This window comes from Petaurus breviceps, unplaced genomic scaffold, assembly GCF_028583685.1.
Source record: "Petaurus breviceps papuanus isolate PSGF00001 unplaced genomic scaffold, PetGlider_PUasm1.0 90281, whole genome shotgun sequence".
Taxonomy (NCBI): domain Eukaryota; kingdom Metazoa; phylum Chordata; class Mammalia; order Diprotodontia; family Petauridae; genus Petaurus; species Petaurus breviceps.
This window is the reverse complement of record NW_027187205.1, coordinates 565,586-588,907: the sequence shown is the minus strand read 5'-3', so window position 1 is coordinate 588,907 and position 23,322 is coordinate 565,586. Positions and strand designations below refer to the sequence as shown.

Sequence of the window (23,322 nt, the reverse complement as noted above, 5' to 3'; positions counted from 1 at the left end):
CAGGAGACCGAGGTCACTGGATCAAGCGGTATGTAGGAGGCTAGGTTATGAAGGCCTTTGAACACCAGACAGAGGATTTTTCATTTGATCCTGGAGGCAAAAGGGGAGCCATTGGAGTTTATTTAGTAGAGGAATGACTACTTGTACTGCAACTTGAATTTAGGAAAATCATGTTGGTGTCTGATGAATTGAAGTGAGATATGAGGCAGGCAGACCCACCAAGTAGATTATTGCAGTAGTCCAGGAGGGGGTGATGACGGCCTACATCAGAGTGGTGGTGTCAGAAGAGAGGAGTGGGCTTATTGGACAGATGTTGCCGAGGTAGAATCAGCAGGTCTAAAAATGTACATATTGGGGATGTTGAATACATTGTCTACCTACCTGCCTACCACAAGATTTGCATCAGACAACTTAGGAGTTCCACTTTCCTTCTACTTGGTTTCACTGTAGACTCTGCCCTATTCTGACATTCTCTAGCTCCAAGACCCCAGAAGAAAATACAGCAAGTCAAACCAACAGCTATTTTATTTGGAAAGGGGAGGGTGTAAGACAGGTGTGTACTGCAGCAAGGAGGTCTTAGGTTGGACAAGAAAGTCTGTGGCTGGCAAGGGTTGCATGCAACGTTTCCATAAAGCATCCTGGCAAAGCCCTTTTCCTTAGAGAACAAGGCACACACGGTTTTTATTGAGGATGGGTTAGGTGTAATCCTGCCAGGAGGCAGACTATTTGCATTCTTGGACTCATCCAAAGTTCTGTTCTCTAAATCCCAAATGGCCAGGGGTGAGCTCTGGGATAGGAAACATCAGGTTATCTGAGCTTTGACTAAGCTCTTTATACCCAGGAAGACCTGGGCAACTCACTCTTCTTCTCTGGTATTCATTTTCCTTCCTTAACTTCTTTGACCCTCAGTTTCTTTATCTGTAAAATGGAGTTAAACTAGGTTACTTCTAATTAGGGTCCCTTTTCTAGTTATAACTTTATGAAGCTCAGTAAAATGAGATCAGGCTGGGTGAAGACCCCTGCCAGACTGAAAACTGGTTCCAAGCTTTTCCTCACCAGCCCACTTTTCTCCATATTCCCAGGAATGCATGGGAACCCCCAAACCAGATCCACAGTGGGCACCAGGGCAGTTGTAGCTTGTTCTACCCTCCTTCCCTTTTAAGGCTCATCTTTTCTCAGGTGGGAGAAGGCCCTTGAAGCAGCCACAGCCTGACTTTGAGATGGCCAATACCTGTTGCCATGGAGAAGGTACCCATAATTCCTGGTGCCCCCAGGCTCAGAAAAGGACTGAATGGGGCAGTTCCCTCTCTCAGCTCCTTCCTGAGCCTAAGCTGCCACTTCTTTGCCACTTTCTTTTCAAATTTGTATTAATAATGTCTCGTTTGTAACTGTATTATGCAAAGCACTTCACTATATGTAGGGTCTCATTTGATTCTTAGGAGGCAGGCAGCACACCTATAAATTATTATCCCCATTTTATAGCTAGGGTTTTAGGGGGAAATGACTTACACAGCTAATTGGCGGAAGAGCCAGGACTTGAGTCCTGAGAGCTTTCCACTGTCCTATGCTACTTCTACTTACAGGACACCTGTAATGGGCAAGGCAGGGTCTGAAAGGAGAAGAGACTGACCTAGCCCTCAGTTTCCCAATCTGTAAAATGGGGGGTTTGGGCTAGATGACCCCCAAGGTCTAAATATCTCTAAAAAACAAACAAAAAACCTTTCCAGTTACCCTGAGTCTTTTTCTTTCAGGCCTCCTTATCCTTAAAAGGCTAATTTACTGTGTTTGCTTCATATCTGCCTGCCATGGGATGATGAAGTTTTAGGCAAAGAAAAAGGCTTCTTTTAACTAAGGAGCTACTTAGCAGGTACAAGGAGGACCATTTTCACTGTCCTGGGAATGAATGAGAACCTGGGCCACAGGATTGTGGATCTGGAGCTAGAAGGAACTTCTGGAAGACAATGGAATCAGTTGGGTCCTAAGAAGTGGGCTGATTTGCCCAAAGTCAAACAAGTTGAAGGGTCAAGATTTAAACCCAGGTCGTCTTCTGACTCTAAAGCCACTGTTCTTTCTACTACACCACACTGGTTTTCAGCTCCAGAAGGCTGGGCCATGAACAATGAGGATCCATCCTTCCCAGGCAAAGACAGATCTCACAAATTCAGGCAAGACTGGTCCATTTAGAATGGTCAAACTGGTGTTAAGACAGTCACCAATTCACTCCATTAACTTCTGTTCAACAAACATTTATTAGCACATATGTGTAAAAATATTGTGCTAGGTGCAATACAGTTTGGATAAGATACAGTCTTTGCCCTCAAGGATTCTTACAAGTCTAGTGGAGTCTAGTCTCAGGGGCAGGGGTGGAACTTCCCAGAAGTTGTAGGTTTTACAGCTATACATTAAAGGAGGTGTATATAGAAACAGCACAAATTTTATGTGTATATAATTGTGATATTTTTAGGGCAAAGGGCAAAATCATTGTCATGGAAGTCACTGAGTCAAAGGGTTCTTTGTACTCTCAAAAATTATGCCACATCCTTCCTTGACTGCTGTCGGTAAGATATATAATATATGGAAAGTGACATGAAATTACAGTTGCCATTAAATTTTGCTTAACTGTTTTCAGGGAACACACTGGGATTGGGAAGTCTCATTTTTTTTTTAAATAGAGGAATTTCATAAAGAAGGGGGATTACAGAAAACCAGACACACAAAAGCACAGAGGCGGGAGAGCACAGAACATGTTTGGGAAGACAAAAAGTAGTCCAGCTCAGCCAGCTTTTAATTACCAGTGCGGGTAGAAGGGAACGGCAATTTCAAAACATCAGAGAATCCAAAATAGGGTGGGTGATTTAAAGCAGTAGATAATCTGGAAATCATTCATGTTTGTGTGTGTGTATATAATATACACAAACATACAATTTTTAAACTTGGGCACATTTTAGTTTAGGTTTTAAATAGCTCTACAGAATGTCAGATCTGGGAAAGACCATCACATCCATCTTATTTTTCAGAGGAGGAAATTAGGAGGCTTTCTTAAGTTTTAATAGTTAGTGGCACGGCTAGAACTCGAACTCAGATCTTTTGACTCTTAGTACCATGTTCTATCCATTCCACCACACTTGAATCCAGTTCCCTATATATTAGCTTATGCTTTGTTGTTATCCCATTGTTTTCAGTCATGTCCAACTCTCCATGACCCCATTTTCATTTTCTTCGAGCGATTTACCATTCTTTCTCCAACTCATTTTACAGATAAGAAACTGAGGCAAACAGGGTTAAGTGACTTGTCCAGGGTCACACAACTAGTAAGTGTCTGAGGGTGGATTTGAACTCAGGAAGATGAGTCTTCCTGACTAACACTACTGTGCCACCTAGTGTCCCCTCAGCTGATGCTAGAGGAGTCTAAAGTGATGCTGAATGGAGGTTGGCTAAGGATTCATTAGTGGCTGTGTATTACCCACATGTGGATAACTGAGGCAAATCAACAAAAACACTTCATTTTACCTTAAGAGACAGCTAGCCAGTGGTTAGAGCATTGGACTTGGAGTCAGGAAGGCCCGAGTTAAAATCCAGCCTTAGATGCTTACTAATTTATGACTCTGAGCAAGTCACTTAACCTCCATCTGACTCAGTTTCCTCATCTCTAAAATGGGAATAATAATAGCATCTGCCTCTCTGAGTTTTGTGAGGATCATGAGATAATATTCATAAAGCATTCTGCAACCCTTAAAAGGCTATCTAAATACCAGCTATTAGTGTCATTCACCTCTCTGAACAGCAGTTTCTTAATTTATGAAATAGTGATAATGTTTGTACTACGTCATAGGGTTGTTGTGAGGACCAAATTTTTTAAATATATGTAAAGTGCAAATAAATGAATTATGATGATCTTTTAGTTGACTATTATGTGCCAGGAACTATGCAAAATCCATAGATAGACAAAAAAAAAAAAGAGGTGAGAACATGTGCACAAATGGGTCCATAGAAATAAATTCAAGCTAATGGGGAGGGGGAGGACACTAGCAGTTGGGAGAGAGAAGGCTGGGCTTCAGACCAAAAAGGTGATACCTGAGTGGAGTTTTGAAGGAAACAAAGACTGCTAAAAGTGGGAGATGAGGAGGGAGTACATTTCAGGTATGGAGTGTGGGGACAGTAATTACAATGTGTGAGGAAGAACAGGGTGGCCAGTCTGACTGGACAACAGAGTTTGGATGAGATATGACCTTCCTCCCACCTAGGTGAATGGTCTTGTATGCACCAGAATGGTCATAGGACTTTTGTAATCCTATGAGATTGCACGGAGATACCCCTCTACTTCTTCAAAATGGTAACAAATCCTACTTAACCAAAGGAATATTAACATGCTTATTCTGAGTACTGTGTTTGCTGTAGCAGGAAATGGTTAAAGCAGTTGTTTAAGAGAAAAGGGGAAGACTGCCACAGGTTTCACATAATCCAGAATCAGGGATCCTTAGCCTCTAGGTGGAACAGAGTGCTGGGTCTGCAGTCAGGAAGACATCTTCCTGAGTTCAAATCCTATCTCAGACACTTACTAGCTGTGTAACCCTGGGCAAGTCACTATTGCTTCAGTTACCTAATCTGCAGAAGGAAATGGCAAACCATTTTGCCATTTGTCTTTGCCAAGAAAACCCCAAATGGGGTCACGGGTCTGAAACAACTGAATATAAAAACAGCTTCTAGGTATTCTCTCACTGGATCTAAGTTGAATCATCATAGAGCTATTTGAATTTCTCTGCATGCATACCATACTTCATGGATGTTCTCTTAGCAGCTGCAGTAAGGATATCTTCTCCTAGGCAGCTGCAGAGCTGAATTTGGCCTGGCTCTAATCACAGCTATTTAAGCATCTAGCAGGGGGATGAAGGATTGTAGCTGCTGAAGACTGATACAGGAGAGCCTATAAACCCAGGGTTTAAGTTGACTCCAATTTAAGATCATAATTTTCTTACTTTTGCAAAGTAGTGCAGCAGATCTCATTTCTATTAACTCTTTTGACTAAGGAGGAAATAAAATAATAAAACATAATTTATCTCTTCCCCCCCACCCAAGTTTGCTGTTGTTGTTGAGGGCACCCCCATCCACCCAGGCTTTCAGTTGTGGTGTTACTCGTGATTCCTCTTTCTCCAAATTTCAAGTCTGTTGCAAAAAAATTTTTTTTTACCTTCACAATATTTTTGCTATAGAGACTCTTCTCTCTCCTCACAGGCAGCATTCCTATAGAGGCCCTCTGAACCTCTCACTTGGACTACTACAATAGCCTTCTAATTGGTCTCAACTTTCAAGTGTCGCCACTCCAAACCAGGCTCCACTCTGCTGTCCAAGTGATTTTCCTGATGTCATTTCCCCCACACCCCACCAATAAACTCCAGTTCATTTTATTTTATTTTATGCTTTTTTTTTGGAGGGGGGAAGGTAGGGCAATTGGGGTTAAGTGACTTGCCCAAGGTCACACAGCCAGTTTTGTGTTAAGTGTCTGAGGCCAGATTTGAACTCAGGTCCTCCTGACTCCAGTGCTCTATTCACTGTGCCACCTAGCTGCCCCCACTCCAGTTTATTTTAAGACTTAAAAAACTCTCTTTCCTTTCCAGTCCAATACTTCCTTCAATATACCCTACAATCCAGTGACATTGGCCTTCTTGCTCTTCCTTTCTCCCTACAGCCTGGCTGGCTGCCCCTCCCATGCCTCCACACCTTTACCTTCTAAATTCCTTCAACACTTGGCTCAGATACCACTTTCTGCAGAAGACCTTTCCTATTCTCCCAGTAGTACCAACCCACTGAGATTACCTTTGAATCTAAACTTCACAGAACAAATCCCCTTAATAAAAGGATTTGTTCTGTGAAGTTTGGATTCAGTCAAAGGGCTACACTTGAGGACCTAGAGGGCCACATGTGGCCTCAAGGCTGCAGGTTCCCTATCTTTTCCTCCAAGTCCATAGCACCAAACTGCTTATGTTGTTAAAGAGTTAAATGAAGGGAGACCAAGGCCTTCTTGCCACCACATATGCTGGTTTGCTTCACAAGGTAATACCGCCCAATTTAATTCAAAAGCATTTATAAAGAGTGCCTTTGTATGTATCTAGTGCTAGGCAGGCTGTGGTGCCAGGATGCTCAGCAGTGGGCCTGTGGTCATTAAGCAAGTGCTTTGAGGCAAAGCTGAGGATAAGAAGAGCAATGAAAATTACCGTATTATTAACTCACTTTAAGGTTCACAAAGTGTTCTTCAGGAGGCCAACTAAACGTCCACTATTTATGTATATACGTGCTTTGTACATACACACGGATCCCAAAGAGACGAAGGCAATATAATTCACTTACTACACAGCATTCTGTTAACCAAAAGTATTCATTTAGTCCATTCAGCAATCCCCTTTAAGTTGTTCACTCAATCATCAGTTCATATATTTGGTAATTCACTCGTTCATCCAGTCAGCAAACTTTAATTGAGCACCTACCATGTGTATCCAACACTGTTCTATTAACCAGCATCCTGTGTTTTATTAGCAGAATGAGAACTGCTGCTTGTGATGAAGACTCTGAGGCCATGAAATGTCTACAAGCGTCTCTTCAATTATTAAAGATAATTTGTAGTCTAGTTCTGGTGTATAATTCAGTGATCCAGGTATGGATCAGTCAGTGGTACAGCTGGACTAGAAGCATCCTGAGGCTGAGCTCCTTATATTCCACCACAAGTGGCTTCTGTCAGGTGCTTCCTTTATTCCCTTCCTTCCCTTTCCCTGTTGGGAAACAGCTGCTGAGGGGAGTTGAACTGACCCCAGATCTCTGACTCTGCTGCTTAGTGATGAGAGCAGAGCTGAATCTCTGGCTGTAATAAGAGGGATAGCTAATCTGAAGGCTTTTGAGGTGCTGCTGTCATCTAAGAAAGATGAAAAAAAGCAAAAACAGCTTTCTGGTATCAGGAAGAAAATTAAGTGGGACAGGGCTTGAAGGGGCCTGAAGAATGTCCCTCATTCCTATCCGACCCCCTTCTAACATTCCTGTTCTACCAGGCATCTTGCCGAAGGCCCTAAGAACAGATGCAGCCGAGCCATCTCATTGACAGATGGTCACTGGTTGTTGCCAATTTATAAGGCTTCATCTAGGGACTTGTACTCAGCTCTGCATGGGGCTGAGTCCCTAGAGGTTAACTATCCTAGCCTAAGACCCATCGATGCTTTAGGTTCCCTGGGACACAGTGACCCTGCTTTGTACAGTCAAATGAGGGTTCCTCTCATTTTACTAGATCAGAACCACATCTACATCAGACATTTCTCCTCCAAGCCCTTCTGACCTGTGAAGACCTCAGGCATAATCACACTGAGTCCTTTTGGAAATTCCCATGGAGATGTGAATGAACTAAAGCGAGAGTCAGCATGGTATAGTGGAATGAACACTGGCAACATATGAAGAACTGATACAAATATATAAAAACAAAAGTGATAAGAGGATGTGCCCCCCTCTCCCCCTGGGGGAGACAGTAAGGGAGAAATAACCCCAATTCAGTAAGTTTTCAGAAGAAGAAATGCAAGCCATCAGCAACCATAGTACCCAAAGTCACTAACTGTAAGAGAAATGCAAATTGAGGCAGTTGTGAGATTTCATCTCATATCTTAGATAAAGAAGACAAAACAAAAATGATGAAGGCTGGAGGGGCTGTGGGACATACTGGTAGTGGAATAGCTCCAACCATACTGGAAAACAATTTGGAATCATATTAGAAAAGTCACCAGGTTGTTCAGACCCTTTGAACTGCATGCACATCCTACTAATAGGCACATACCCTAAGGAAGGTAAAGACAGAAAGGTCCTGTATGAGGGTGAGCACTGAAAAGAGCCCTGGCTTTGGAGTCAGAAGACCTTGCTTCATATCCCACATCTGATGTTCACTACCTGCGTGACCTTGGGCAAGTGACTTAACCTGCCAGGGCCACCGTTTCCTCATCTGCAAAATCAAGGAATAGGGTTATATGGTCTCTGAAGTCCCTTACAAGCTTAGATTCTTCATGTTCCTATGCAATATATACCAAAATATTCCTAGTAGCACTTTTTGGGTGTAAGAAGTACCATAAGACTGGGAACAGTAATTGCCCAGCCACTGGGGAATGGTGGGACAAATTGTGGTATGCGAATGGTATATGAATAATGGGACGTAACTATGCCATAAGAAATGATGAAAGAGATGGATTCAGAGAATCTTGAAATTTAACTGATGCAAGAGTAAGGTGAGTAAAACTAGAATACCTTAGATGGTAAATCATAAATGATCACAGTAATGTAAAGGAAAGCAATATTGGAAGACATCAGAACTCTGATGTAGTAGCCAATCTCAACTTCAGGCAATCTATAATGAAGCATAACTCCTTCCCTTGGCTGAAAGGTATAGACTGTAAATGTAGAATAAGCATAATCTGTATTAGTTTGTTTTGTTTACCTATATTTCTCTGTTGTAAGGGAGAAATCTATGTAGGGGGGGGGAATAGGAAGTGCCATTACAAAGTGACTGATTTTTAAAAGTATCAATAAAACATTAATTTTGAAATTTTTTTTTTTTGCTTTTTGGAGGGCAATTGGGGTTAAGGAACTTGCCCAATGTCACATGGCTACTTTTTGTGTTAAGTGTCTGAGCTCACATTTGAACTCAGGTCCTCCTGACTCCAGGGCCAGTGCTCTATATACTGCATCACCTAGCCACCCCATAATTTTGATATTTTTAAAAAGAGCATTGGCCAGGTTGCAGAGAAACAGGCACACCAGCATGCCATAATGTAATTAAAATAAACAAGGAACATAAAGAAATTTGCAAAGACTTTTATGAAATAACAAAAAATTTCAAAAAGCAGACCTAGAAGAAAAGAGTACACATGAGCAACTACCACAAAAAAGGAAAAGTGAATGACAATGGATGGACAAAGAAACCGGATGGAGACTTAAAGAATTAGGATGTTTTGTATGTTGAAATAATGCAGTTATTTAAATGTAAAGTGGGGTAACTATGAGTGTAGAGTACTATTTATGCCACCATAAATTGATGTTTTCAACTGAGTTTGCTGAACTTTTTTGGGTTTTGTTTTAGTTTGTTAATCTTTGTAACAGGGTTGAGAAGGAATATAGTTGGAAATGAATGTGAACTTTTGATCCAGAGATGATATTACTAGGTATATATCCCAAAGAGGTCATTAAAAAGAAAATCCCCATATACACAGAAATATTTATAGCAGCATTTTTGGTAGCAAAGAATTGGTAACAAAGAAGATGCCCATCAATTGGGTGATGATTAATCAAATTGTGGTACATGAATGTAATATCACTGTGCTAAAAGAAATGATGACTATGTGATGAATAGGGAGAGGGAGTGGAGGGAGGGAGAAAATTTGGAACTGAAAACAAAATTGAATTTAAAAAAAAGATACAGAAAAGCATGGAAAAACTTCCATGAACTGCTGCAGAGTTAAAGAAGGAGAGCCAAGAAAACAATGATTACAATAATATAGCAACCATCATAAAAGTCAATGTTGCAAAATTACCAAGAACAAACCGTTCTAAAGAGCAGATATGAGAAGATACTTCCCTCCATCCCTCTGTAAAAAGTTGAGAAGTCCACAGGTGTGGAACATTGCATACATTTTTAGAATCTTACTCATTGGTCTGTTTTGCTGAGTTTTTTTTCTTATTCTTTAATTTAAAAAAAAATTGTATGAGATGGCTCTCTGAGAGAGGAGGAAGAAAATGCTGGGAGAAATTTAGGTAATATGAAAACAAGAGATATCAAAATTTAAGAAACAAAAAACATCAATAAAAATCTAATGAATGTAATTAAAAGAACTTTGGGCTGGAAATCAGGAGACCTAGGTTCTACTTCTGGCACTACCACTGCAGTCTGACTTGACTTATTTATTTAAATAAACCAGCTCTTCTCAAAGTTATTGATCATCTCTTAATTGCCAAATCTAACAGCCTTTTCTCAGCCCTCATCTTTCTTGATCTCTTTGCAGCACATGATACTGTTGATCACCCTTTCCTCCTGAACACCCTCTTCTTGGGGTTTCATGATACTGCTCTCTCCTGGTTCTCCCATCTGTCTGCTCCTTCTCACTCTTCTTTCCTGGCTTGTATCCATATCATGTCCACTGAGTATGCTTTTAGGATCTATCCTTGGCCCTCATCTCTATTAGCCTTATTGTCTCCCCGTCTCAAGCCTCTCTCCACTCCAATCCATCCTTCACTCAGCTGCCAAAGTGATTTTTCTGAAGACCTGATATAGGTCTGACTATAACACACTTAATCCCCTACTTGATAAACTCTAGTGGCTCATTATTTTCTCCAGGAGCAGTCTTACACCTTACCGTCCTTTGCATTTGTTCATCACAGGTCTGCTTGCCCTTTCTCAGCACATGGTACACCATTTCCCAACTTCATGCCTTTGCACTGGTTTTCCCTTATGTTGGGAATACTCTCTCCACTTGGTTTGCTTCTTAGACTCTCTGGCTTCCTTCAAGACTCAGCTCACATCCTACTTTCTTCAGGAGACATTCCCAGCCTCTCTTTCACTTCCTTTTCCTCACTCCTAACATATTCTGTGATCCAGACACACTGGCTTCCTTGCTGTTTCTCAAACAAAATACTCCACTGTATTTCCTCTAGGCATTCATTGGCTGTCTCCAAGCCTAAAATACTCTCTCTAGTCTCCTACCTTCTTTCCATTCCCCAAGAAAATTCCACCTTCTACAGGAAGCCTTTCCTGATTATCCTTAATGCTAATACCTTCCCACTATCGATTCTTTCATATTTATCCTGTACACAGCTTGTCTGCATGTTGTCTCCCCTATGACACTGTGAGCTCCTTGTATCCCCAGGACTTAGCCATGGTGCTTGGCACAGAGGAGATGTTTACTGACTGAATGACCCCTTTCCTCTGAGATCATCCTCCATGGACTCTGTATATACATGTTTTCTCTTCCATCAGAATGTGAGCTCTTTTTGGGTACGGACTGTTTTTGCTTTATTTCCCCAGTGCTTAGCACCCAGCACATAGTAAGTACTTAAATACTTGTTGACTGACTACCCTCCTTTTGGCCTCAATTTCCCCATCTATAAAATAAAGGGATGGGACTGGGTGATTTTAAAGATCCATTCTAGCCTCCCCCTCTGTTTGTGAAAGTGCTTTATCTGAATGCTGCTACCATTCCATACTTAGGGGACTGGTTTGTTCTTGGAGAGTGTCTAGTGGTAGAAGCTTGAGTGGTAGAGGAGGCCTAAAGCAGAAGTTAACTTGGGGTCCATTAACTTGGTTTTTAAAAAAATATATATTTTGATAACTATTTCAATGAATTGATTTCCTTTGTAATCCTATGTGTTTTGTGTATCTGAAAACATTCTGAGAAGATTTCATCTAATTGCCAAAGGGGTCTTCGACACCTGCAAAAATGTTAAGAACATTCTCGCCTAAAGGAACTATGCTCATGAACCATCTATCTGAACACTGCGGATCTCATTGCATCCCACACCTAGTCTCTCCAAGATTGGTTCTGCAGTGCTGATTGCTACCATCAAGTCATGCCAATACTGCATTTGAGGGTAGTGGTGAGCTGCCTTTACTAAGGAATAAGTCTGTGAGCCTGCAATTAGACCTGCTTAGAAAGGAGAAAGAGAAAGTCATTTTGTTAACTAGGACACCTAAAGCTAGCTCATCCTTGGCACATCAGAGGCTCACTGGAATTTTAACTCTCCCTACCTACTGGCTCTTTCCCTCATACCTTCAAACATGCCTAAATCCCCCTCATCCTTAAATAACCTTCACTAAGCCTTACCCTTAACCCACTGGCCTTTATCTCTCCTCCCTTTCTTAGCCAAACTCCTTGAAAAAGGATATTTGCTTTATATCTACTTTTCTCAGACCTTAACCCTTTGCATTCTGGCCTCCAATAACATCTAACTGAAACAGTTCTCTCCAAAGTTACCAATGATAATCTGAATTGCCAAATCCAATGTTCTTTTCTCAGTCCTCACCCCTCTCATCTCATCTATTGCATTTGATACTGTTAACCAGCCTCTCTTCCTGGATACTGTCTTCTGACAGTATTTTTTCCTGATTTTCCTTTCTGCCCATCTGACTATTCCTGGAGACTTTGTCCTAGGCCCTCTTGTCTTTTCCCTCTATACTCAGTAAGTTCATCAGCTCCTACAGGTTTTAACTATCATCTCTATACAAAGGGCTCATAAATCTATACATCTTGCTCCAGACTCCCCTGAGCTTTAGGCCCATATTACCAATTATCGACTGGCCATTTCATACTATGTCCTGCAGATAAACTCAAACACACCCAAAAATCTTCTCCCCTCTTCCAAACATCTCTATTTCTATGAATTCATCCAATTTCCCAGGTTTGTAATCTTGACATTATCTGGGAGTCTTCATTAATTTTCACCCCCACATACAATCAGTTGCTAAATCTTGCTGTCTCTACTGCATCATCATCTGTGAAATCCAACCCTTTCTCCACTCACACAACTGCCAAATTGGTTCAGACCCTCATCACCTCTTACAAAGATCATTCCAGTACATTTGTAGTGTTGGATTCTTTACCTCACATATCTCCCACTCCAGTCCATCCTACAGTTGGTGGCCAAAGTAACTTTCCTAAAGTGCAGGTCTGACCCCAACCCCTTCCTCAATAAACTACAGTGACTCTCTATTGCCTCTAGAATCAAATATACACTTCTTTGGCATGGAAAGACCTTTACAATATGGCCCTAGACTATCTTTCCAGACTCACTGTTTATTACTCCCCCTTCTACATCCTAAATGACCAGGCTGGCCCCCCTCTACCTCACATATGACCCACCATCTCCTTTCTCTGTGCCTCTGCACAGGTTGTAACATGTCTGGAATCACTCCTTCCTTATATCCACTCTACAGCATCCCTCACTGCCTTCATTTGTTTATATTTTTCTTTATATGTTTATATTCACTTTATATTTCTGCTATACATTTTATGTACTTGTGTCTCCCATTAGAATGAAAACTCACTGAAAGGGACACTCTTTGTTTTTGTATCCCCTGCACCTAGCACAGTGCCAATATTTACTAAATACATGTTGACTGATGATTTAGAAGTTACTTAGTTCAACCCCTTCATTTTACAGATGAGGAAACTGAGGTCTAGAGAAGGTAAGTGACTTGCCCAAAGTCACAAGCTTGTCAATGACTGTGGTGGTTGAAAAGTCAGACATAGCTGCCCTGCTGGCCTCCAATGTTCTTGTTCACATAAGAAGTTTGGATGGAACTTGGAGTCTCTCTCTCCAATCCTTTCAACTGCCAGGTGACCCTATTGGTCACGATTTGACAATGAAGTGGGATCCCAACACATCTCTGGCTTCCCTGGTCCATCCAGCCAGTCAGACCATGTCATTCAGAGATGGCATGTGAGGCTTGAAGCCCTCACTGCACAGCAGCTGGGCTAATACTGCAAGTTGGGATTGTGTCCTCTTCCCTTAGTCCCTGTGAGTCTGTGGGGAAGGCAAATGGGGATACAAAGCACTGGGTGGGACAGCTCCCCTTCCAACCTGGCTCCATCTCTATTAATATTAGAATGTAGTGAGCTGATTATTTACCATGGCTGCCTGTTGTTCCGTAGCATGTGCGGCAAAACGAGCTACGTGATTGACGATGGGGGAGAAGTTGGTAGGTCCATAGAAGCGAATATGGGGTAGGCAAGCTGAATACGCCTGGGCAATGCCATCCACACCTGAAACACAGAGAGCCCTGTTATGGGGAAAGAAACAGGCACCTAAGAATCACCAGGGAGCTCTGGCTTGAAATAACACCCCATCCAGAGAGTTAACTGATTGAAATAAGGCATTCCTAGGATTTTTTTGTCTCCATCTTTTTGTGTCCAGACCTATGGACACAATGGAGGGAACTCCTACTGTGAAAACTGCGTATCCCCTCACTGATGCAGGTTATTAATTCATTTGTAGTCTTAGGGAAATGTTTGGGGCATACAGAAGTTAAGTGATTTACCCATGGCCATGGAGCTAATAGTGTCAGAAACAAGTCTTGCATCCAGTCTTCCTGACTCTGAGGCCAGCCTTCCTCTCTCCTATGGTAATAAAACGTAAGCTTCTCCAGGACAGGAACTTTGAGGTTTGTGTGTATGTGCATTTTTTTTTTTTTACCATATCCTTGCTGCCTAGTGCAGTGCTTCAAATAGATGCTTGTGGATTGAATGAATGAGTTTCTATGCTGCCTCTTGACTCCCAGGTTATGAAAATAAAAACTAAAAGTTGTACTCATATCAGGACATCATCATTAAAAATCCTCCCACTGAGCCCCAAGTTTGCTCTACTTTGTTACAGAAACCTGGAAAGGCTTGTGTAAACTGATACTGAGTGAAGTGAGCAGGGCCAGAGGAACAATTTAGACAGTCATACTTTACAATGTAACAACATTGTGAAGACAAGCAACTTTGAACAAAGACTTATGAACTCTGTGTGATGCAATGGCCAACCAGGACTCCAGAGGACTGAAGAGGAATGCCACCTATTTTCTTATAGAGGGGCAGTGGGATGAAGGAATAGAATGGGACATACATTCCTGGACATGGCAAATGTGTGGATTTGTTTTGCTTGACTGCTTATTTGCTACAAAAGCTAGTGTTTTTCTATCTTTGATTAGGGAGGAGAGAAGAGACAGGAACTTGAAGAAGTGTCCTTCCCCCATCCCCACACCCCCAAAAAAGAAAAGGTCATTGAAGCATCTTCTAAAAAGTGGGCAGAACAGAAGAAAGTTCGAAAGAAAACAAGCAAGTGGCACAACTCTGAAAGGAACATGCTGAATTTATTATATATACTCTTTTTAAAAAACAAGCTATAGGTAATAGCTTCACTAGTTCACATATAATCTTTTTCTGTTCTACTTTATATATGGAAATAGTCTCTTTTTTTGGCGTTAAATTCAGAATTCAAAACTACAGGTTTTGACAGGTCTTGATAAAAAATCAAGTGGCCCCAGCTTCTGCAATAGAATGCCAGCCAGGCTGGTCAAATACTGGTCTCTTCACACCTGTACTCATGACCCCCAGCATTTATTCTCCCCAGATAAATGGTTATTTGCTAAGCTGCTTTCCAGACTGTCAAAACAGACATTCTGTGCTGCCTCCCACCTGTCCCTGCTCCTTCCGATTCATCCTACACACCACAGTCCAAATCATTTTCCTCCATTTAAAATTACTAAGTGCACTTCAAGGCACTGCTGCTACCCAATGTAAACACGACTTGCTTGCTTAGTGGATACATTTGTTTAATGTACATCTTGAAACTTCTGTAGCCGTGCAGTCTCGGGATTAGACTGCAAGATCAGAGGTCTGTTGAATGTGCTTTATACTAACTATACGTTCATAATAAAGGCTTTAGATGTATAAGGTCATCGACAATCTGAGTAATTCATGGGAAAGAACACTGCATGTGGAGCCAGAAGACCTTGTTTGAGCTCTTGCTATGACACTTACTTTATCTCTTTGGACCTCAGTTTCCTCACCTGCAAAATAAGGACAATGAAATTCTATAATCTCTGTGCTATGTTTTGCTCTAACCGTCTATGAGCTTACTTAGTCCTTTCCCCTACTTTAAAGGCAAGACTAGAATCAAGCAAACTGTCTTCCCCGATACTCTGTGCCCTTGGAAAATAAACTCAAAGTCAGGAGTGTGAGCTCCAGTGACAGACTTTGTAACTGAGGGACACAAAAGGTTTCCATGCTGGATCATTTCCCCAAGTATACATTTGGAAGTATTTCTATTATGATTGCAGACAACAGAGTCAGAATGGCCTCAATCTGTAGTCTCTGGGGAAGGCAGACAGTTGTGTTACATGACAAACCAACCCCACAACAACACACTCTGGAGGAAAATGATGGAGAGATATTGACAACTTGGGAAACACACACATACACATACACACACAGGAAGTTATGTAACTGGCTGGATACTCAGCAGTGCTTTTCCTCAGCTTGAACAGCAAGGGAGTCATTGGTGTGGGTGCGCTATTTAAGCAGACTCGATGAACAGTCTGACAGGTCTTCTACCCACCTTACAGATAAGTAACACCTTCCCCTACTACAGGAACTAAGCCCAACCCCAGGAAGACTTGAGTTCTCTGGGTTAGAAGGGTCTTGATTTCTTAGGCAGAAAAAGGAAGCATGTTCTAACAGAATGAGCACTGGATCTGGAATCTTGGATTTAAATTCTGGTTTTATGACTTTTTACCCATAGGAGCTTGAGCAAGTCACTCTCCTATCCCTCCCCCTTTCCCAAAGACTCTAAAGGAGTATACATTTAAAGCTGAAAGGTATCTTAGAGGCCTTTGAGTCTAACCCTCTAATTTTACAGGTAAGGAAACTGAGGCACGGAAGTAATAAATGCCAATAGTAATGAATATATTGCACTTTAAGACTTGCAAAGCACTTTACAAATATCTCATCTGACCCTCATAACAACTCTAGAAGGTAGGTGCTATATCCCTATTTTAGAGGAAACTGAGGCATATAAGTAACTTGACTTAGGGTCACACAGTCATTAAGTGTCTAAAGCTGGATATGAATCTTCCTGACTCTAGGCATGGGGCTCTATCCACTGAGCACTCTAACTGCCTCAAATAATAATAATAATGACAGTAATAGTAGCTGATATATATATATAATGCTCTAAGGTTTGCAAAATACTTCCCATTCTGTCCAGACCTCCCTCCTCTAGGCCATGGTCACTGGTCATGACTAATTGTTCTCTGAGAGAATACAGTCTTGATTATAAGAAAGTCAAGCCCACTATTATATACTCCTCTGGCTTGAAATCTATCATCTTCTGATGCTCTAGGGTTCAATCTCCTGCATGGCCTGCCTCTCTCTCCACATTCTCTCTTGCCTTTTCCTTTCTTGATTTCTGAAGTCTATCCCCGAAGTCCTTCAGAGAAGAAATACCAAGGGTACCTGTGCTGAGTCTCTGAGATTAGACCCGTAGATACATTTTAAGAATCATAAAAATAAAAAAAAATTTAAAAAAATCATAAAAATTAAAGCCAGAAAAGAGCTTAGGGATAATCTAAGCATAGACAGACTCCTAGGTAGAGAGCTCAAAGGGATCTTAAGGGTCATCTGGGTCAATTCCATTATTTTACAGATGAGAGACCTGAAGCCCAGAAGGGAAAGTTACTTTCTTTAGATCATGAAGGTAATAAGTCCAGGACTCATAACCAAGTCCTATAATTCCAAATTCCAAAGCTCTTTATACTATTCATGGTGCCTTCTCAATACTTTTTATTTAATAGACTGAGAAACTGAGACTTAGTGACAAAACTCATTTGCTTATGGCCTCCTAGCTAGTTCAGGTGAAGGCCAAGAGTATAATTTAGAAGGGAATCTTTATATTGTAAGAAGAGGATTGGCTTCTATTCCTACCTCTGGCACCAAGTTGCTCTGTGGCCTTACAGCAAACTCTGAACTTGTTTCCTCATTCGCAAAATGTGGTGTAATAACATTTCCCCTATGTACCTCACTGGTGTTTTGTGAGAATTAAGTAAGGTAATGTGAGTTAAATCTTGGTATGTACAGGTAAGGTACAATTTTCTTATTGGTACCTAGCTTCTGTGGTCAATGTGGAAAATATTTTTTTTGCTTGCCCCTTGGTCTTTTCTGCAAAGACAGAACACATCAGCATCATCTGATGCAAAGGGCAGCAGTAAAGTGTAAGCTCCTTGCAGGCAGGGGCTGTTCTCACTTTTATATTTGTGTGCCCATTACCTAGTGGTATATAATGAACACTGAATAAATGCTTGATCAGTTGGCCATTCTTAGTAAGCATTTGACAAATATGTATTGAGTTCAATAAACGTTCATTGAGTACCTACCACATACTTGGGACTGCATTTGGTGCTAAAACGAGCTGGAAAATAGGATTATCTTTGCTATTCCATGTGACTCATGGTCCAGGTTCCCTGCTCCTTGAGAACTATGGGGTCTTTGGAACCCCAGATAGCTCAGAATCTGGGGGTGGATAGAAGTAAGTAGGGATAAAACAAGAGGATGAAAGATCCTGAGGGGTAGGTGGAGACAGGGACAGAATGTATTCTAAGTTGGCACCAATCTCTCCAGCTGCCTGTCTATGCTAATCAAAAGTCCTCACCCCTTAGTGACAGAAGACACCCAGCGGGTGTTCAGAGCTCTCAAGATCCCAGACGCAATTGTCATTTCTGCCTGAATCATGCCAGACAAAATTGCTCTGTTTGTGGCCTTAGAAAACAATGGAGCAGGGGGAGGAGGAAGGAAGCATCAGTGCTATCTATGCACAAAGTGGGGGCTCAGATATGATGAAGCATCATTGTATAATGTGACAAATGTTGAACTAGGAATAAGGAAACCTGGGTTCTCCTCCTACATCTATATCTAGCTCATTATGTAACCTTGGCAAATCATTTCCCCTCTGTGTTCCCCAATTTAATTTTCTATAAAATGAGAGGGAAGGACAAAATAATTTCCAAAATGTTAACACAGAGTAGAGAGTGGTGCAGTAGAAAGAAGGTGGTGTAAAGGCAGCATGTGGTAGAAAGAGCCCTGAGCCTGGAGCCAAGAGAGACATGGCTTTGAATCCCATCTATTCACTAGCCTTTAGACCACAGGCAAAGAACAACCTCCTTAAGCTTTATTTTCTTCATCTGTAAAATGGGGTTACTGCCTCTAGCACCTATTTCATATCATCTATGATGATGAGGTGGGATAACACATGTATGATCAAGTGGGATAACACATGTAGTCAAGTGTCCTGTAACCCTTACGGGCCATTTCAGTGTCAGTTGTTGTTATTATTCTAAAGTCTCGTCCAGGTTAATTAGACTGTAAACTCCATGAGGGCAAGAATTGGGTGTCTTATTCGTAGAGTTTAGCATGCTACCTTGACATAAATCAGGTACTTAATATTTTGTGAATGAAAAATGAGCATTCAATGATTCTATTAATGGAGATAAGAAAAGAAAGAGACATAAAGAGAATCCAATAAGAGGCAATAAGAAAGGGAAGGAACAAGAAATCCTCCTCTGCCTCAACAGGACATTAAGAAATTGGATTTTTTTTTTCATTTGATCCTATCCCTAGGACTTACCTGAGCAGAAGGGGTTGGTGGGGTTGAAGTTGATAGCAAACTCATGAGAAACCTGAAACCCAGAAAAAAAATTGCTATTATAACAGCCCCTCCCCACTCTACTTCCTATTGCCTATCCCCTGGCCAGTTGGGATGGAGACCCAGCAAGTACATGAAAATTTGCTCTCAAAGAGGTGACTAGAACTATATATGGGAAGGAAATAACCAGAATTTAACCTTTAAAGGCCCTCCCTTCAATGGTACCATCCTACTAAATACCATAGTACCTGGTTCTAAAAGTGTCTTAGTCCCCAAAGAGGTTTGTATGATTCAAACCCAAGCCACTTCTTTGGAGGTGGGGGTGCTCTGTGTAATTCAAAACCCAGTCCTTCTCATAGGTCATGGTCATTATCAGTCTCCCAGGAAAGGCTGAAGCAATGGGCAATGACCATTCTGCAGATGGCTCAAACACCCAACTCTTGCTTTCGAAAAGTCATGTTCAGGCTGCCTGGGCAGGGTGTTGGGAGTCCATTCATTCCCCATTCCCTTTACTTTTAGGAACCCAATCAGGGCAAGGAATGGCACTAATACTGAGGAGACAGGAAGAGGGGAAACGGCCAGCAAAAGAGTAAAAGCTCCCCTGAGGATGGTGGCTTCTCCTGAAAACTAAAGGGATAGAGAGCCCAACTCAAACTGAAATATGTCTCTGAACTGGGAAAAAAAAAATCAAAATTCCTGGGTTGGTTAGTTTTTTGCTTTTTCCCTTTTCTCTTGACTCCTTCCCTCTATTTCTGGGGAAGCAAAAGCAAGATGTAACTTTAAGAAGTAATTTTGTCCATCGCTTCACCTAGACAGGAACTCCATCTACACATACCCCCCAGACTAGAAAGTCCTTTCCTTGACTGGGAAAGTGGGGTGGAGAGAGGAAGGCCCAGATCTTGGAAACCTAATCAGACGCTTCTTTGTATGCTTGTGGATCACCTGGGAAACCTGATCAAACTTTTCAAACCTGCTGGCTTCCATGCCAAGCCGATTATGTCTCATGGGGAATTGGAGCCATAAGCCTTTGTCCCAGGGTTACTTCCTGCTGATTCTAGACAATCTATTACTCTAGCATTCACCCCACCACATTGGTCCAGGGGCCACTTGGTATGTGAGTTATATAAGTTCTGACTTTCCCAAGCTCTTTGACTAGAAGAGGGTGGTATCTATCCATCCACCTGGACAATGCTTTTGGATAAGGTGATCTGGTCAAGAGTTGTGCAGAGGGTATGTCCAAGCTATAGTTGGGTTTGTCATGTTTATAGGGCTGGAAGAATGAATCGTAGAAGGGGTGGTACTATCCCAGGCTTAGTTCTGTACTATTAGTTCTATAAAGCTTATTTCTTATACTATAGGCAATCCTTGGATGACAGGCAAAACAATTATCAGGAAGGGACCTTCCTTTTAGTGTCAAGATTTTCTTTCTAATTTAATATGAATTTAGGCTAAAGTGAATCTATTTTCCAGGCCCATGCTAGGGAGAACAATTAGATACCAGACTAGGAAACAACTTTTGCCACAGACAGGCTCCTAAAGGGAATAATTCATATGCCAAGTGTTAAGTTGTAGTCTCTGCTGCTGGTTAACTAACTGCCTATTGGTCAGAGGCTAGATAAACACCCAACAGGGAGGCCGTGAAGGGGGTTCCTGCAATGGAGGAAGACTGGATCTGACCGGCCTCTGGATTCCCTCCTGGCTCTAATGTTTTGTGCTCTAAGGCCTTTCCAGCTCCAACATTCCAAGTTCTAAGGGCTCTTCCAGCTCAGATACTGTAACAATACCTATTGTCCTCACTGGAACAAATGTTTCTTAAACACAAATGCTGGCTCTTTTCTTTCTCTCACTTCCCTTTAGAGCCACCTTGTTACCAATCAATGAATACTTAGTATATTAGACTGGGGGAGCACAGGCCTTTTGAGAAGCTGTCTTCTCCACTTTAGCTCTGATCCTTCCCCATTACCTCTGAGTACTCAGAGCCTAGGGGACTTGCTGCCTTTCTCTTTTTACTTTAACTACTGGGAGGGGATTTGCTTCAATGGCCTCTGAGGTCTCTTCTACCTCTGGATCTATGATCCTTAGGATTTTCCAAGGTGTGATAGGATTTGTAAACTATAGGGAGCTTCCATGCTGATGAAATCATGGGTCCTTCAAGAGAGGGAAGTGGCCTGGGTCTTAATCCTAGCTTTGCCACTTAAGCCTGGTAAACCTCAGACAAATCACTTCAACTCCTTCAGCTTTAGTTTCTGTTCCTTTTAATTTTAGGGGTTGGACTAGTGGCCTCTGAGGCCACTTTCAGCTCTAGGTCTAAAGGATATCTAGTTTAACTGTAGTCTGTTTTTTACCTCAAGACTGAAACTTCTCTCCATGCCAACCTTTAGTCATCTAACCTCCATTTGAGAATATCCACCAAAGCTCAATACCCCACTGGACAACCTATTCTACCTTTGAAATGGCTCAATGGACAGGAAATTTTCCCTTATCCTGAACCTGAATCTAACTCCTTGTGAATCCTTCCCATTGGGTCTCAGTCCCTGGAACCACACACACACACACACACACACACACACACACACACCACCCAAGTCTATTCCCTCTTCTCCATGACAGCCCTGGTTATATTTAATGATGGCAATCATGTTTCTTCTCCTTACCCCACCCCCACCCTCAATATCTTCTCAAGATTTTGTGTTTGTCTCTCTCTTTGACTAGACATTCCTCACAGGCAGGGGTCCATATCTTCTCATTCTGTCTCTCCCCACATCACAGCCTAGCCAGGACGGGCACAAAACAGGTGGTCAGGAAAGACACATTGATTTATTGTTTTGTCAGTGGACCAAATGACAAAGAACCCTGCTGAGTAGTTCCTTCTAAGGATGTTAATCCTGCCCCTCCCCCCTCACCTGCTATCCTTTTTCTTGGGCTTTGGGGGGCCCTGTGGCTCACAGGGCTCTCTGCCTTGCAAGATGTTCATTGACATTTCCAATGAGACTTTTGTGTGCTAAAAAACATCTTATTCAGCTCAGTTCTTTGAAAGCATGGAGTGGTAGCCTAGCAACCAGCGCATCCTGAGCTGCCAGCATGATATGTGTGGCTCTTATCTTCAGAGATCACTGTGGACTGAGCTCTACAATAACCTTGGTCTGGCTTTTGTTATTGGGGACTGACTGATCCAGCAATGGCACCCCTAGGGCAATTAAGTTAAGGCTGGTAATCACTAACCTCCCTCTCACCACATCCCCCCATCTCAGGTAGATACGAAGTTGGGGATCAGGAAGAGGTTATGCCTGGTTCTTGAAGTAACATATAAAAACCTCTTTCCCAGAGCTTGGGAAAGGAGATCCTCAGTCTGGAAGCAACTTGGGAACCAGAGGGCAGAGAAGAGGGAGGAATATCAGAGAAAGAACAAAGTCTAACCCTACACTTGAAGCCTGGGACCCAGGGGTAGTGAAATAAGGCAGTTAGCTCTGAGCAGGACTCTGTGTCATCTTGCCACCCTCAGCTTTGGGACACAGGTGGAACCTTCAAGAATTCTAGGAGCTTTGCTCCCAGAGTTCATGTTGGTGCTGGGCTCAAAATACTACTGCCAGAGGCAAGGGGTACTGGTGCTGGTGAATGTGCCTAAGGAAGGCTCTCTGCCTCCTGCCATCTGGGTGAATTGATGTGCTGCTCCCCTCTGCCAATGCATTCCAGGGTTGCCACTCAGAGACCAGTCCAAAGCTTCCAGTCCCCAACCCATTGTGGGGCACTCAGTCCTCAAGAACCTAGGTAGGCAGAGCCATTCCCTACACCAATCCCCAGGAATTCAATAACAAGCCTTCATCTATTCAAAGACAGAGGCCATATCCTTCCTATATGTCTTCTTTCCCTCAGGTGTATATCAATTCTTTTCATCTAAAATAAAATCTCCTTGAAAAATGGAACCTGTCTCCTTTAGCATCCTCCACAGCATCTAGCCCAGAGTTAAGTCCACATTAAATGTCCATGAAAGACTGATTGTTTAATTAACCAAGTGGAAAAAAATCTGACCATATTATCTGCCATATTCAATAAACTCCAGTGGTTCCCTTTCACCTACAGGATTGAATACAAAATGTTGTATTGGGTATTCAAAATCCTTCATAACCTGACCCC

General features: G+C 42.0%; 1 protein-coding gene across 3 annotated transcripts in view; it reads right to left on the bottom strand.

The window, feature by feature from the left end:
- The window catches only part of CPNE2 (copine 2), a 91,584-nt gene that overhangs the window by 6,024 nt on the left and 62,238 nt on the right, over positions 1-23,322 (bottom strand). For 2 of the 3 annotated variants that reach the window (XM_069107801.1, XM_069107802.1), the window contains exons 13-14: positions 19,171-19,222; positions 13,639-13,772 (exon numbers count right to left, since the gene is read on the bottom strand). In XM_069107801.1, the coding sequence (XP_068963902.1) occupies positions 13,639-13,772; positions 19,171-19,222 (186 nt within the window). Of the gene's footprint in view, positions 1-629; positions 919-13,638; positions 13,773-19,170; positions 19,223-23,322 lie in introns of those variants that run through there. The other variant, XM_069107803.1, reaches the window with a different exon arrangement.